This window comes from Neopelma chrysocephalum, unplaced genomic scaffold, assembly GCF_003984885.1.
Source record: "Neopelma chrysocephalum unplaced genomic scaffold, ASM398488v2 Primary Assembly neopelma1_24, whole genome shotgun sequence".
NCBI lineage: Eukaryota > Metazoa > Chordata > Aves > Passeriformes > Pipridae > Neopelma > Neopelma chrysocephalum.
Window position 1 is genome coordinate 39,779,080 of NW_020897693.1, and position 16,989 is coordinate 39,796,068.

Here is a 16,989-nt window from a genome sequence, read left to right on the forward strand (position 1 = left end):
AAGGATCTGTCTAGAAGGGAATCCAATAATTTCTGTCTTGAAGCAAGTTTATTCTCCATTATAGTTGTAGCATCCAAAGGCCGTGTTGTGCAATTTGCAAAGCCATTAAGAAACAAAGGGCAACCAAGGTCTTCAAGGATTCCACCTAACTGAAAGAAACAGTGAATTCAGAGTTGTCAGTTTTCCTGAGTTTTCTCTTTCCTGTCTCAGAGACAGGGAATGACAGCTGTCTCCTTCTCTTTGGACAGTATCGATGCAACTCCTTATCCTGACTTCCTACAGAAAACAAATTATTCTTTCTCACAGAGCCAAAAGATAGCAATTTGCTAATGATTTTACTGCACTGTGTCAGATCTAAACCCATTGATTACTTGCAGCCTCATTTTGCTAGCAGGAAGAACAGGAATCAACCTAGGGGTAGATGTGACTAAACTGGGCTCTTACAGCATTTCAAGTATTCAGATTAATTTTTCCTGGGAGTTATTTGTTCCTCTGCTACTGAGTGACCAGTGCACAGAACTTTTACTTATTGTTCCTAATAGATAGCAAGGTTCTGATTCCTGTGGTCTGCAAAATGTTTATGAAAACAAACAAATACAAAAGTGAGCTCTTTGTTATACAAATTCGGCATTAGATCTTTTTAGACTATTTCTGATGACATCTCTAAAGTATAACAAATATAGCATAGCTTTGATATGTTCTGAGAAAAAATGGAATTAATAAAAAAGAAACAATAACAAGTGCATCTATGGTAGACTGTGGTACAAAACACACATCTATTTGTTTTAATGCAGATTTTGAAATTATAGCTTATATATGAAAAGCCATAGATTCTGGCTGATGTGGCTGATCAGAGCGTACCTGCTTTTCCAGGATGCCAGACAAAAGAGATTTTAGACCTCCACCATCCTCAATAGCTATCTATTTCTTAAGATGTTTCTCCTGTAAAATAGTTCTTTACGTTATAGTCTTTGTAAAGGAAGAAATATGTCTTACTGTACACATCTGAGAATTTCTTCCCAGAAATGGAGGCAATGAGATGACAATTTCTACAGTATTTCAAACTCATTGAACTTATTTATTTTAGTGTATTTTTACTTTTTTAACACCTTTTAGTGAACAATGATGGGAAGCTTGGAAAAAGTGTGTTGGCTTAAACAAATAATGTATTCTGAAGCAGCGCTATGGGAGTCTGATCAATTGATTTTCTTATTTTCTCTTTGAATTAGAAGGAACTGTTTGGATTGTGTATTTTTATAGGGACAAATAATCCTTTCAGCTGTTTTATGGACTGAACTATAAAAGCAATAAATGTAAAGCAGTGCTTCAACCTAAAGTTTACCCAGAGTTTTTGTTCAAAATTTTCTCTTTACAAAAATCTTTACATTGTTCACCTTGTGCTCTTTTTCTTTGTGTAAACGCTGGTGGTATTAATTTTAAGATGATGGGTTTGTTTTGGAAGGCTCTAGATTTGGCAGCCCTTGCCACTGAGCATGCACAATTCAAGGACTGGTGGTGGAAAGTGCAAATTGGGAAGTGCTACTATAGGTAAGCCATTGTTCATTTCTTCTGTGATGAGTGAATGTGAGTTCAGGACCTGTACTGCTGGGTGTGTTGCACAATGCTGAACACTGAGAAATAGTTCAGCAAGTGTTTCGTTGGAGAGCTCTGTGCTTACAGTTAAATCTCCTTTAATATACAGGAAGACAATTGCTTGAGATAAAGGTATCAACACCGAGTACCTTTAAGTAACTAATTAGTTGCACCTTTGCCTTTTTTAATGTATTTTAAAATCAAAATTTGAAAAGTCAGTCAATAAATGCGAAGAACTATTGTTAAAACAGACTACACAAAATAAATATTAAAATATTAGTTTGAGAAACTAACTGTCATGAGGGCTTCAGATTGATGAAATAATACATAATAAAATATTTGTATTGGACAGTCTCTGCCAGAAGTACATTGCCCAAGAAGTATCAGTTCCAAAGATGCCAAGGCCTCAGGGCTGGCACCCCATACCCAAGCATCTAATAAAAATGACTTATGAGTATCCCGACACTGTGCAGCCATACATCTCTTAGAGGAAAGAATGGAAACAGCGGGGAGAAACAAACTTGTGGCGAGCAGTTTATAGTAATTGCTGAAGATATAGCTATGATAGTAACAGTTCTACCAAACCAGGAGAAACTCCTCCTGATACAACCCTGCTCTGCATAAGTCAAACAAGTACTGAGGCAGTTCCCCCTTTCATTCTTTACAATGAATTTGTATGAACACTATATTGGGTGTTAAAAAACGGAAGCATCATCTGCAGTCTTTTCAATTCTATAAGCAATTCTTGTATTGATAACACAAGGCAGTTAGCCCTTTAAAATTCCATATTGGATCTTAGCTTAAAACTGTTGCTTCTTTTTAGATGGCCAAACTAATGAAATTTATCACTATCCTTAACCTTTATTTGATATTCTTTAGAAGATCAGACTGACTTTTTTTTTTTTTTTTTTACTTTGGTGGATGCCAGGTAGCTTCAGCTTCTCACAGAAGCCATCCCTGTAGCCCCCCAGCTACCAAAACCTTGCCATACAGACATAATACATGAGCTTAGAGGTCATTTATTACTTTCAGGATTTTTATGAATAGTGTTACAGAGACTAAAGCATCCAAGCAGGCACATGTACTTCCAGGATCCCAAAATACCTTATGTCCCCATTGGCTATATTTCTTTTTTTTTAGCTGGCTTGTTCTGTTTCTGTTTTGTGTTTCTTCAGCAAGTATATGTGCACTTTGGCTGAAGGATACAAAAGGCAATTTTGTATGAGAAAGTGTACCTTTTTGCTGTTGTTGAAATGGCATGGTCCTCTTAATTTTGTAGTTTATGTAGCATTTATAGTTTAATGCAAAATATTTGACACTACAAAAGAAATTCCTTTAAGATGAAACAGACTTCTGTGAGGTTCATGTGCAGTGGAAAGTATCTGTGTGATCTTTGCCATGGGTGAGGAAATTCTGCTCCAAAACAGTATGGGTTTGTGATGGTTTCAGTCTAGGCCTTCCTGGAAACCAGCTTGTAACCAGGAAGGAACTAGGAAACTGACCAAGGAAGTATTCCATGCTATTCCTTTACGTAACCTGGGGTATAAATAAGGTGTAGATAAGAGAGCTCGCTCTCTTCCTTTCTGGCGAGGTTGGAGTACAGTGGGTCCCTGTCTCGGTCTGGCTTATCCGGAGCTGAGGCCTACGGTGACTGCTGTTATCGGCCACGCGTGAGGGGAGAGTGCTGGGCCGCATCCAGCCGTCCTGCTTTCTCTCAAGGGAAGTGGTGAGCTCTTGCCAATTCTTCAGTTTGCTGGTTACCGGGTTTTTAGATTGTGTAGATCTGTTTTGTTTTTGTCCCTTTTCATCCTATTTCCCTTCTCCCTTCCCCTTTTCCCTTCGGGAAGCTATTTGGGGTTTCTGGGGTCATAGATACATATATAATATTCTCATTGTATATCTCTGTTTTATACGTAAAATATATATTTTTTGCTAGAACTTTGGCTGCTCGGTTTTTTTTTTCTCCCCTCTCTGGGAAGCGGACCCTGTTGTCAAGTTTCAGAGACTTGGCAGGAAGCCAGCTCCAAACTTGCACAACAATTTTTGGTGGCAGCGGTGGGATATTTTGGTTAAGTTTGACCTGTTTTGAAAACATTGTCCGGGAAGACAGCCAAGCTCGGCGTTATTTTTCAAACGAAATCTATTGTTTTGGGAACAGGTCTGGGAACACTGCCAGAGTCTGGGAAAGCAGCCAAGAAAACTTTGTTTACATAAACAATTCCCTTCCCCCCATATTGAGTCTTGTGTTTTTGTCTGGAAAACCCATCTCACATGGGGTTGAGATGTGGGAGGGGGGCTAGGAATCAAGAGTTGGATTTTGGGCTCTAAAACCATGACAGGGTTGAGATATGAATTTAATTGCTCATTTTCTACTGTCCCTTCTAAGACCAGGAAGGAGTCCTATGAATACAAGTACATCATTATTCACTTATCACCAGAAGGCTGCATGGGGGGCCAAATTTCATGGATTTGTCTTTTTCATAGTTTTGTTTTCTTGATGCATATAACGACATTTTTTTTTTTAACGTGCACACAAATATGTGGCCTTAAAGTGTGCTTTTGGGCAGTTCATATTTGGTTTAGGGTGCACTGCTTCATTATTTAATAAACTTTTTTTTTAAAAAAGCAAACGACAAACAAGGACCTTCCATATGTATCTGTTGTCTCTTTAGGTTGGGATTATATCGTGAAGCCGAAAAACAATTTAAGTCAGCTCTCAAGCAGCAGGACATGGTTGATACAATCTTGTATTTGGCAAAAGTAAGTCACAGATTTTCTTGTTTAAGAATGAAGTGAAATTCCAGACTATGCCTGAAAGTCCATACAGCACAAGAGCTCAGTATTGAACTTGATACACCATTGTGTTTAAAAGTATATGCTCTCCTGTCACTACCAGGAGTCATTCTGCAAATACATAGAATCATAGAATCAGAATGGTTTGGGTTGGAAGGGACGCCAAAGGTCATCTGGTTCCAACCCCTCTGCCATGGGCAGGGATACCTTCCACTAGACCGGGTTGCTCAGAGCTCCGTTCAACCTGGCATTGAACACTTCAGGGATGGGACACACAGAGTTTCTCTGGGTGCTCCCCAGCCTCACAGTAAAGAATTTATTCCTCCTATCTAATCTAAACCTACCCTCTTTCAGTTTGAAGCCATTCCCCCTTGTCCTGTCACTCCAGGCCCTTGTAAGAGGTCTCTCTCCACCTTTCTAGTAGGCTCCCATCATGTACAGGAAGGCTGCAATTAGGTGACCCTGAAGCCTTCTCTTTTCCAGGCTAAACAATCCCGACTCTCTTAGCCTTTCCTCATAGGAGAAGTGCTCCATCCCTCTAATCATCTTGGTGGCCCACCTCTGGACTCATTCCATGAGCTACACAGAATGATTAAATTGGCAGAGTAATTGGATTAACAAACCAATTTGTTACGGGAGATATGCATCCCCCCGCATCATTACTAGCTCAAACAGGAGCTGTATTTGAACCTCCACCTCCCACTCCACAGACCAGCTCGCTCAAGTATAAAACATTGCCCAACATGATTTAATCACTGTCAGTGGACAGGCAATAGAGTAAGGCACTGAGGTATGGTTCAGTCTGACAGAACTGGAAAGATAAGACTTGAGTTAAGCAGCCATTAAAAAATAATAGGATTACATCCAGTTCTGTTGTGAACAGACTGATACTACTGTACTAGTTAGTTTTGTTTATATTCATTATTGCAACAGCTATCTGGGTTTTAAAACATATTTTTTTGAAAGCTGTCTCTCCCTTGAAATGTAATTTCTTAAAAGATAAAAGAGCAAAAGAAAAATAAAAAAATTAGGAGTATTTAAAGAAGTCAGGACTGCCAAGAAGTTAAAAAGTATTTCATGACCTAGCAGAGTTAGAAATAGGATATTTTTACAAGAGATAAGAGATACCAAAAAGAAAATGGAGCCATTCTGCTTATCCATCTGTTTAGCATCTAAACCTCAAATACTATAGCTGTAGTACTCTTAGAAAGCAGGTCTCCCCAAAGCAACTGCAAGTAGATGGAAATTGTCCCACCATTTTTTCATTTCTTCTGCCACTTATCTAGATAGTATCTCTACAGCCTGCAGAGATGTTGAACGGTGTGATATGACACTGGATATGGGACTTACATAGTAGAGTACTGTGACTGTGTGGTTTTAGCATCTGTAGTGAGTGGTTCTTTGGAGTGAACCTCCAGATAAAGCAATAGAACAGATTTGAGTCATTAATACTCAAAAAATGTACTTCATAAACAAACATAAAAATATAAAAAAGGAGTAGATCTAGGGGAGTTACCCCTTTCCTGATGTAATTAGTGCAGTTCTAGTCTACTAAGTACCATGCCCTCCAAACCCCTCGCTCTTTTATTGCTTTCCACAAGAAGGCATTAGTTTTCTAGCTTAATACAGAAAATGCAAGTAACATTAGCAGAATGAGTGTAAAAAATGCCTATATTATTTTAATTTTGTAATGATCAACTTGAAATGACAGTCCCTTTGCTTGGAAGGCACTCACAGTCGGCAGCTCTTTGGCAATTAAGAATGTCATTCACTGAGTGGTCATAGGAAAGAATTCTTTGCAAATGTCTGCAGCGTATATATCTATAGGGTTGCAAAAAAAGGATCTATAATTTTGGTTGTTGGCAGTCAGAAGTCCATGAAGCTCAAGGACAAAAGCAGAAACCATGTTTGGAGGTTTCTCAAGTGTTCACTTAACATTGATATTTTTCTTACATTTCATACCAAAATGTTTGTATCAGGATACCAGTCACAGATTCTTTTCCTTTTTTAGTAGCATCAAGTATTAGCACTAATTAATGTAATATTTCTCCAACAGAAGCACTCAGAACCCTTTTCCACTCAGTGGAATACAAATTAATCATTCTAGCCATCTAGTTTCCCAAAGCATATGTGCAGAGTTTTTCCCTTCACTGTAGCTCTATTTACCATACCCCACAACAGGAGGCCTTTACAGTTATACTCTCAGATAGCTGCAGGGGTGGTCTCTGTCGACATGTTGCAGCACATTGGAGTCCAATTCTCACACAATTATTATCCACATTACACATTTTCATAATCAACACAGAAGCCAAAATCACAGAGGCAAAACCGCCCTCTTTCTGTAGGATTTTATTGTTTGTGATGAGAGGTTGGTAGAGCAGTAAGGAAACTTGTGTCACTGCTCTGTGCAGTGCAGTCGTATTTGACTAAGTAAAACATTTTGGTATTCCAGCACTACCAACCTGAAGATCCAGTTCTTTCAAACCTAAACATAATTTTATAAAAATATATTAAACAGGGCAATATTCAAGGTGATACCTTTACCTCAGTGTCAAAGTATATTATTTTGGTATGATAATAAATAACCAGATTTTTTTTAGTAGTAATGTTCAAATTAATTAATAATGTATACATGGTAAGTATGTAAATTTAATTATTTTAAATAAAGCTATTTTATCTTCATTACACAGATTTAGTCAGTATTCACTCCATTATTTTCCCAGTATTATTCATCATCTCAGCTAATGGTTTATTGCATGAATGGAGGTGTCATCCCTTTTATTTCTCTCCCATGTTAAACAGCAGTATAGGTATAAAAATCAGACATTTAACGTGTATATACAATTTTTATTTGCTTAGGTGTATTTGCGCTTGGATCAGCCCGTAACAGCTTTGAACCTTTTCAAGCAAGGCTTAGATCGATTTCCTGGAGAAGTGACTCTTATTTGTGGAATTGCCAGAATCTACGAGGTATGCACCCACTATACAATCCTTATAGTGGCCAAATTTAGGTGCTTGGGCTAGAAAAAAGAGCCACTAGTTGAATATAACTGTGAGATCCCCTTTACCCTTGGCATGCAGAATCAAGTCCACATTGAGCCAAATGGTCCAGATGTTGTCCATGTAGTTGAGGCTAGTTTATATATGTTTCATCATACTAAAACTGCTCAAGTCACCAACAACCTGCTAGCAGAATCAATTAGCAAAATAGTTTACTCATCAATGTTGTTTTTATCTGCACTAATGTGTTATCATTAGTTTCTTAAGCTAGTGAGAACAGTTGAAATGTGAATGTTTTTCAGTTAAGAAGCAGATGTCATTTTAAGTAGAATTCGTTTTAAAGTAGTTTCGTTAGCTTGGTAACTATGCATTTTGTATTTTAAAAGTGTGTATTTTCATGTCAAACAGTGGACTTATTGTTTTTCACTGAAAGTTGGTAATGATGCTACTCCAGAACAAATGTTTTAAACAAAGTCATAAATTTATGGGTTTTTTGTCTACATTCATACTTGGCATTCAGTCCTGTTCTCATCATTCTCATCTAACCCCTAAGCTTTAATCCATTTTCATATTTAATCCTTTTTGTCCTTCAGCAAGGAAGAAAACCAGCTGCATAATTTTTGGAGGCTTTTCTTTCTGAATTGTTAAACAGTTATTAATATGGATATTATTTTGCCAAACCATATATAACATTGCATAACCCTTTAAGGAATTATTAAAGAGCAGCATATAGTTGATAGGATCTGGTTTTGCACTGGCACCTGATTGCAGGATTATAGCTTCATTAGCAAAGATTTGTACTGCAACACAGGGCTGTTCTCATTACATAGACTCCCAAGTGGAATATGTGCATCAGCCATCTTAATCAGAGCTTTTCTTCCCTATCGCTAACCTTTTACAGTAGGAAGAGTTGTAGAGGTTTTTTGGTTTAAAAAACCCCATAATTTTTAAGGAGACTGCTTTAGTACTATCTCCTTTAATCACAAGTTATTCCTTTTTAAAGACAGAAGTGAGCTTTATCTTTTTCTGGTGTGGGACGGGGTTCTCTGGACCTTGCACTCATCAGAAACAGTGTGCCATCATTTACAGCAATGAGTTCACCCTAATTTATCCTCCAAGTAGCACACATCCAAGCATATATTTTTATACAATATAGTTCTCTTAAGTGGCATATCCTAGGTAGTCCAAATTTTGGTAAATTCATGATTCCTGTTTACAAAGGCACATAATAATTCTTCATATGCAATTATATTCTCATTTTTGTACAGAGTAATTCATGAGTTGATTTACAAAGCATTGAAAATAATTGAGACATTGACTGGGGAAGTAAGTGTATTCTGTGTTACCATACTGGGTAACTGACTGCACAGTTCTGTGTATCGCAGACATTGTACAAGAAGTGGCAGGTGCTATTGCATGTGTGTGGTGGGGTGACCCTGGCTGGATGCCAGGTGCCCACCAAAGCTGCTCTATCACTCCCCTCTACAACTGGACAGAAGAGAGAAAATAAAATGAAAAGCTTGTGAATTAAGGACAGGGAGAGATCACTCACCAATTACTGTCACAGGAAAAAGAGACTTGGCTTGGGGATATTACTTGAATTTATTACCAATCAAAATCAGAGCAGGATAGTGAGAAGTAAAACAAATCTTAAAAATACCTTCCCCCCCATCCCTCCCTCCTTCCCACCTCCTCAGTGGTGCAGGGAGATGGGGAATGGGGGTTACAGAGGGTAATAGTGACTGGAGTAACATCAGAATGGCGACCTGTCAGTAGTGCGGTTCCACAGGGCTCCATCTTAGGCCCTGTGCTCTTCAACATCATAAATGGCTTGGATGCAGGACTAGAAGGGATACTAAGCAAGTTTGCAGATGACACAAAACTGGGAGGAGGTGTTGACTCCCTCAGATGCAGGGAGGCCCTGTAGAGAGACCTTGACAAATTACAGGACTGGGCAATCCCCAACCATAAGAAGTTCAGCAAGGGAAAGTGTCAGATTCTGCACCTGGGATGGGCCAACCCTATATATTTGTACAGACTGGGGAATGAGATGCTGGAAAGCAGTGCCACAGAAAGGGACCTGGGGGTCCTGGTCGATGGCAAGTTGAATATGAGCCAGCAGTGCCCTGGCAGCCAGGGGGGCCAACCATGTCCTGGGGGGCATCAGGCAAAGCATCGCCAGCCGGTCATGGGAGGGGATTGTCCTGCTCTGCTCTGCACTGGTGCAGCCTCACCTTGAATATTGTGTGCAGTTTTGGGTGTCACAATATGAGAAAGATATTAAGTTATTAGAGAGCGTCCAGAGGAGGACAACGACGATGGTGAAGGGCCTTGAGGGGAAGCCAGATGAGGAGCAGCTGAGGGCACTTGGTCTGTTCAGCCTGGAGAAGAGGAGACTGAGGGGAGACCTCATTGCACGCTTCAACTTCCTTGTGAGGGGAAGGGGAGCAGTAGGCACTGATTTTTTCTCTATGTTGACCAGTGACAGGACCCAAGGGAAAGGCTGGATTTTTGTCAGGGGATGTTAGGTAGAATATTAGAAAAAGGTTCTTCACTCAGAGGGTGGCTGGGTACTGGAACAGGCTCCCCAGGGAAGCAGTCACAGCAGCAAGCCTGACAGGAGTTCAAGAAGTGTTTGGATGATACTCCTTGTGGATCCCTTCCAACTCAGCATGTTCTGTCATTTTGTGATTCTGTAGAGTACTGTACAGGACATAGGTAAAACACTCAGTAGATTGACATTTTAATAAGTTCCATGATAAAAATAGATAATAAGCAGTAGAAGTAATTGGAATTTTTGTTCGATTGTATAGGAAATGAACAATATCTCCTCAGCTGCAGAGTACTATAAAGACGTCCTAAAACAAGACAATACTCATGTGGAAGCCATTGCATGCATCGGCAGTAACCATTTTTATTCAGACCAGCCTGAGATAGCTCTGCGGTTTTACAGGTATCTATTCTTGTGGAGAGGGAGGGAGGGGAACTAAATGCATGGGAAGGTAATATAAGAGGTTGAATTTTATATTGCTGATAGCAAAAACAAATTAGGAAGTTGTCATGGGAGGATGAATGAGCATTTGGACAAATATCACCATAAAACTAGCTTACCAACTTATGTATCTTCTCATCCAGTGATAATTACATCACTCTCTTAAAAATTTGTCATCATTACATGAGAAGTATATAGAAGTATCAACAAAGATTATCAAAACAGTTATTCAACTAATACACAAGTAAAGTTCTTTCACAGCATGAAGCAGTTTGAGAACAGTGGATCTTACTCTCAGCTTCAATTGCATCCAAGAGGCATAAGGACTTCCTATTTAGCCCTTTGAAAAGGAGTAATTTTGAAAAACTTCACTTGAAGTGACCAGGAGTTGTGACCACAAAATCCCTGACCTGAATGTGGGCTGGGCTTCCTGCATATTTTACTGAAAGCAGTAAAAAGATAGTGTTAAATACTGCTGCTTGCTTTTTGTTTCGGTACAGCCAAGAGTGCAAAGGAGCCTGACTCATGTTCTTGAGTCTAACAGCAAATTAAGTCAATAAAAGCACTTCCATCTCATTTCTGTTGGACCTGAGCTCTTTTATGCTTTAGGTTAAAGAATTCACAGTCATGCTGCAGACAGCAACCCTTTTTCTCTGGCCTTCAAAGCATTTCTGTTTTTCCTATAAATATTAACAGAATTTTTATATCTCCATTCTAAAAGACACACTAAACAACATCAATTTGAATCAAAATCTGATTTATGCTTCATATGTAAGATTAATGTAGATTCACATCTAGATGTACTATTACTAATTAAAGCAACACTGAAAGATGGGAATCAAGCAAAAAATTGAAGTCTGAAGAGTAAGTAACTGCAACGAATTACAGCTTGATTGAGGTCAAGGGATTGGAAAGAGGAAATGGAGAAAGTCTGTGTCTAGCTCTGTCTTACAGTAAAGTCAGATCATGTGATTCAGTCAAAAAGACAGAAGTTACTAATTTACACAGACTGTTTTGCACAGCTTTGATTCTAATAAAAAATGCCCTACACTGCCCTTCATGAAACTACCAAGTGTAAGAGTATAACACTTGTTTTTTACACCCTCTCAGAACAGGGAGAAAGTAGGAGAGAACTTTGTCTTTTAGAGTAGAAGTCTTATTTGAAATTAATAAAAAAAATAAATGAAACAAATATTTTTTTTCAATCTAGACGGCTCCTGCAGATGGGTGTTTATAACTGCCAGCTCTTTAACAATCTGGGCCTCTGTTGCTTCTATGCCCAGCAATATGATATGACACTATCTTCATTTGAACGGGCACTGTTTTTGGCTGAAAATGAGGAGGAAACAGCAGATGTGTGGTACAACTTGGGACATGTGGCTGTGGTATGGAAAATATTAACAATCTTTCCGAATAAATACAATTGGGGAAAAAAAGTAAAAAAAATAACTAGGAAGGAGTCATTTCCCTACTTGGAAATACAAAACCCAATAGTGTACAGAATAAAGTCCAATACAGATGGAATTTTTTTTGCACGTCAGCAGAGAAGAAGCAGCAAAAGAAAAAAACCTCTGTACTTTACAGAATGTGGCTTTCGCCTGCTAAAAGATGCTCACTCCCCACTGTCTTTAACCTTCCCATCTTTCTAAAAAAGTTGCAACATGTACCTACCTTTGAAGGCCTTGGCTACAGTACAAGATAATCTGACCAAAAAAAATTTAATTCAAGATATTTTTCTGGGAGCTGTTATTTGTGTTACATGGAGCATTAGACTGATTCTGTTGTCATAAAAATACACATTCAGCAGCAAGTAGCCAATACTAAGCCGCTGAGTATGTCATAGTTGAGAGAGCATGTTCCTCTGTCTCGGAGGCACCTTTAGAAATATCGTATAAATGTGTGATAAACTTTGTTAAATTTCTACACAAATTTTCATTCTTTGCCCATTTTTGCACATTTTTTTCCAGAAGTTGTGTTAGATTTCTCTTTAGCTGCATGCCCAGAATGAAGTTTTTGACAGCTTTCTAATATGAGTTGTCTTCAAATGATTTCTGGTAATGATTTAACTTGAATCAGAGAGAAACCCAGCTGTTCATCTTGCTTGTATTGCAACTGGGATAAACACAGTAATTTGAAATTTGAACTGATGTGCCTGTATTTTTTTAGCATTTGTCACTTTTTATGTTTAACCTGATGCTGTATCAGTGTTGGTCATAACACTGAAGTACTGGTCAGCCGCTCCATCCAAGAAATGAATCTCCCTTAATTTTTATCTTCTTTTTTAAAATATGTGTAGAGATAGAGAGGCAAGATGACTTCCTCTCTGGAGACATCTTACCCTGCTATAGACAGTAGCAGATAGCATAGTCTTTAGAAGACACTTCAGTCATCTAAAAGTTAAATTAGATGAAATAAATATCCCTTGGGGCATTAAATTATTCTGTCTAGAGAAAGAATAAGAAAAAAATGAGAGGGTCTGGGAAGAAAGCACATATGCTTCTGATCAGCATGTTTTTATTGTAATTTGCATTCCACGTTAGTACATATGGGTGAAAAGATACTACAGACAACAAAGCAGATGCATGGTGTTTCCAATCTTTTCACACATTAAGACACAGTCTTACTTTTAGGGGATTGGAGACCTGAATTTGGCTTACCAGTGTTTCAAGCTAACGTTAGTCAACAATAACGACTATGCAGAAGCTTACAACAACTTGGCTGTGCTGGAAATGCGAAAAGGTCACACTGAACAGGTCAGTGTTGAATCTCAGCCTAAGCAGAATGCTTCATTTGGCCCTCTGGTATTTAACAAACATGTCATTTCTCTGAGGTTGCGGTATCATATGAATGTCTATCTTACTGTTACAGGCAGAAAACCTGGATAATTGTTATGCATGTTTCACTGTAACTTCCATGTTGGCATGCTATCTCCCATTAAACTGCTCATTCTTAGGCTTATCCAAATGGATCATCAAAGACAAGCAAGCTCTACAGTTGCTTTGCAGTTTTTGAGATTTTTTTTTTTTAAGTTGTGGAAGTTGTGATTGCTAATAAGTAGCACTGCAGAACCTTTTCGTTGGAATCGCTTCCTGTCTACTTTAGTTTTTGGCTTAAAATTTTCAATTTACTTCTTGTATCACATCTATTAATTAAAAATCAGGATCATCATGGCAATAAGTTGTGCCAAGAAGAATAAAAAAAAGTGAAGATGTTTTGCTTATCTTGGATTTTGTTTCACAATGTTCTTTCATAAGTACTGTTACACGTACTCAGATTTTTCAGATTTCGGGAGTTTTAATAGATTCTTAACTTTGCCTTCTCAAAACAGTTTACAGATACTTTTCTTTTTAAAAATTTTGGTTTCTTTCCTGCTAAGTTCTCCATCTTCTAGTAGAAGCATTCACAAGTTGACCTTAATTTTGTGTTGGATTTACAGCATGAAAATATACATGCTGATACTTAATTTCTTTTACTTTTGTATGCCACTATTTTACTAGTCAGAAAAAAAAGCTGATTTTATTAAGTTTTGAATGTGAAAGCTGTCACTTTTATGATAAAATTTATGTTTCCAGGAATGCTTAAGACATTACTGTCAGAGACAACAGATAAATACAGTCACATGTTCTTTAAATACTTGTTTTTATTTAATATACCTAATATATTCTCTTTAGTGTTTAAAATTGAATTGCTTAACTGAGTATGTCTCATTATGGTTTTTTCTGACTCAGCCGAGAGTCTTTATTAATTTCAGTGCTATTCAACTGTATTATGCCTACACTATTGGTGTAACCATGTTGAAAATGGCTTTCTTAGTAAATGCCTAGTAGAGAAAACATAGGATGATTTCTTTTAAGAATTATTCATATTTCACTGTATTATTTTTATATTTCTCTGTATAGGCAAGAGCTTTGCTGCAGACTGCTTCATCTTTAGCACCTCATATGTATGAGCCCCATTTCAATTTTGCCATACTCTCAGAGAAGGTAATGCACTGTCCTGTTCTTGTAATCTAAAAACTGAGTCTTGGTGAGGCAGGTGGGTTTTTATTGTTAGTACTGAGAATTCCAGATAGGAAAGACAAAAGAATACAGACTGCATAAACTCAAGGAAAACATATAAATTATGTTCTCATTTTAATACCCAGAAGTGTGTCAAAGTAGTCATTCCAGTGTGCTTTTGAGAATAAATGAGGCCAACTAGCTATAAAGTAACTTTTTAATTGTCCAAATGCCTAGAAGATGAACAATTCATTAACAATTCCATCTACAGTCTTTACTGTCATTGGCTTTTTCAGAATGTGAAGTGAAATAGTATATTATGATTTATCAGTAATTATAGAAAAAATATCCTTCATTTATCCCACGATCTTACTGATCTCAAAAGGACAGTCAGTTCTTCAGCTTTACAACCTTTGAATTTTTTGTGTTAATAATTTATTTCATATAGAGTGTCTAAGACGCTGTATTAACAGTGTGCAACATTCCTGTTAATAAAGAGAACTTGTAGAAGTCCTTGCATTTTTCACAAGAAAAAAATTGCTTCTTTGCTTGTGCCTACACCTTCAAGATTCTGATTCTGTGTTGTGTGGGCAGCTCAACTCCTACAGATACTAAAGTACACGCGTCAAGAAAGAACAACCCATTAATTTGTAAGCGTATCCTCTCCATTGTGAAACATAAGAGGGTTTTGAATAATTGCATATTTTACCTACCAGTTAAGGAGTAAATCCTAGTCTGCAAATGTCTTCTTGCGTAGCTTTTGCACAAAGAACCCTCATAGGTTATGGGAGAAGACAGACAGCCACATCAGCCAGGTGTTGATGCAGTGGGTTAATGCAGTCCTTAGATTTGGTGTAAGGCCATGGTTTACAAAGGCATGACTTCACTGACCAGGACCCTGGTTTCTTCTCCTTCAGAGAACTGTTGCTGCACTGAAGCTCTCCATTGACTGATACACAGGGAACAAAGACCTCCTTCTGACTCTGTCCATAACTCCTTCCTTTCCATCCAGGAGTTATCACTTTTACTAGATGTGTTCCCAAACATTTGGATTCTTTTTTACTGAACGCACTTTCTGAGATGCTTTCCTTTTCATCCTTCCAAAAAATGATGGCTATGTAGGAAAAAATTAAGTTCCTTAAGTAGGGAACAATTACTTATAAAAGCAGCAGAGGAGCAACATCAGTTCTCTAACATTGTGAGGAAGCAGTTTTTACAGACGCCTTATGAGTTGTGTTTTTCTCATATATACAACAGCACTTTTGTGAAGTTTAAAAGCGAAACTTCTATTTTTTATTCCTCCTTACTTCAAGTGCTGGGCATGGTGTGTACCTTGTCCATTCTCCAAGTCGGATAAAATGGGATATGTAAAGTTGCTGTCTTGAAGCATCCCTCCCATTAAAATCACGTCTGTCTTTTTCTTCTCATCCCTTGATGTAAGGGGGACATAATCCTGAGTTCAAAAGTCTCTATACTGGCTCTGTTTGCTCTTAGGACCAGCTAGGTTTAAACATTAATGAGCATCAGAAATGTACTGCACAGAATGCACAGAATACATGACGCAAACATGGCAGTGCTTGGATTTTCAAAAGTGTTTTGTGTGTTTCTTATAGGTTGGAGATCTTCAGAGGAGTTACACAGCTGCTCAGAAGTCAGAAGAAGCATTTCCAGGCCATGTTGATACGCAGCAACTCATCAAACAGTTAAAAGAGCATTTTGCTATGCTCTGATGAGTGTGTTTTTTATTATGTAAGAACAGTTAGCCAGAGCAAGTGTCCCAAACAGCATTTTGAAAATACCAGCTCAAAGTAGATGAACTATACTTAATGCATTCCTAAGGCAAAGCCTGTGTTACTTTGAGTAGCAGGAAAGGTTTAGATTTCAATTTCTTGTCATCTTAAAACGTAACACTTATTAAAAGGCAGCTAGAACACATTGCAACTATATACACAAGAGATTACAGAAAAGGATTTTTTTTCCTGACTTTTATGCAGAAAAAAAGTGGTTTTAAACATTCCCACGTGACAACCTGTCAAGTAGCAGAGTAAGAATACTTCCTACCTGGTCTTCAAACCTGGCTTTTGATAGTATACTTTCTTACTGAATGTTAAGTTTTAAAAATAAAATACCTAAAAAGAATTTAAAATACATATGTAAAGCAGAAGTTCTTGTATTCCTTGTTGTATTCTTTGTGTATGAATTAAATAAATTCAGTTCATATAGTTTGTCTCATTTGTTCATGTAATTTAAATTACATCCTTATTGCCATGAAAATCAGGGTCTGTAACATACTTTGAAAGACTCCACAGAACTGGTACAAAATTGCATAAATGTATGTGTTCGTGCCTACCCAGGAGAGAGTTTATAGTGGATCTCAGTAAGGGAAAAGGGTATTTAGAAGCTTGTGGAGTTAAGAACTAATAATTGAGAACAAGACATTGGTGGGGTGATTACAGATGCTACCACATGAGCACTGTTGCTAGACAAATATTTGGATCATCAAGAATACTACTAAAAACAGCAAATGAAGACTTTATGTCATACTTTGTGTTTTAAATAAAAGGAATAAACTTGCATGAATTCCCAATTTGCCCTTTTTAAAAGACCTTTAAG

General features: G+C 37.7%; 1 protein-coding gene across 2 annotated transcripts in view; it reads left to right on the top strand.

Moving 5' to 3' along the window:
* TTC8 (tetratricopeptide repeat domain 8) overlaps positions 1 to 16,597 on the top strand; it is a 41,073-nt gene extending 24,476 nt beyond the window's left edge. For both annotated transcript variants that reach the window (XM_027673242.1, XM_027673250.1), the window contains 8 exons: positions 1,463 to 1,548; positions 4,266 to 4,353; positions 7,246 to 7,356; positions 10,200 to 10,339; positions 11,589 to 11,763; positions 13,009 to 13,131; positions 14,278 to 14,361; positions 15,990 to 16,597. In XM_027673242.1, coding sequence (XP_027529043.1) covers positions 1,463 to 1,548; positions 4,266 to 4,353; positions 7,246 to 7,356; positions 10,200 to 10,339; positions 11,589 to 11,763; positions 13,009 to 13,131; positions 14,278 to 14,361; positions 15,990 to 16,106 — 924 coding nt within the window. In that variant the 3' untranslated portion in view covers positions 16,107 to 16,597. The remainder of the gene's footprint in view (positions 1 to 1,462; positions 1,549 to 4,265; positions 4,354 to 7,245; positions 7,357 to 10,199; positions 10,340 to 11,588; positions 11,764 to 13,008; positions 13,132 to 14,277; positions 14,362 to 15,989) is intronic.
* The last annotated feature ends 392 nt before the right edge of the window (positions 16,598 to 16,989 follow it).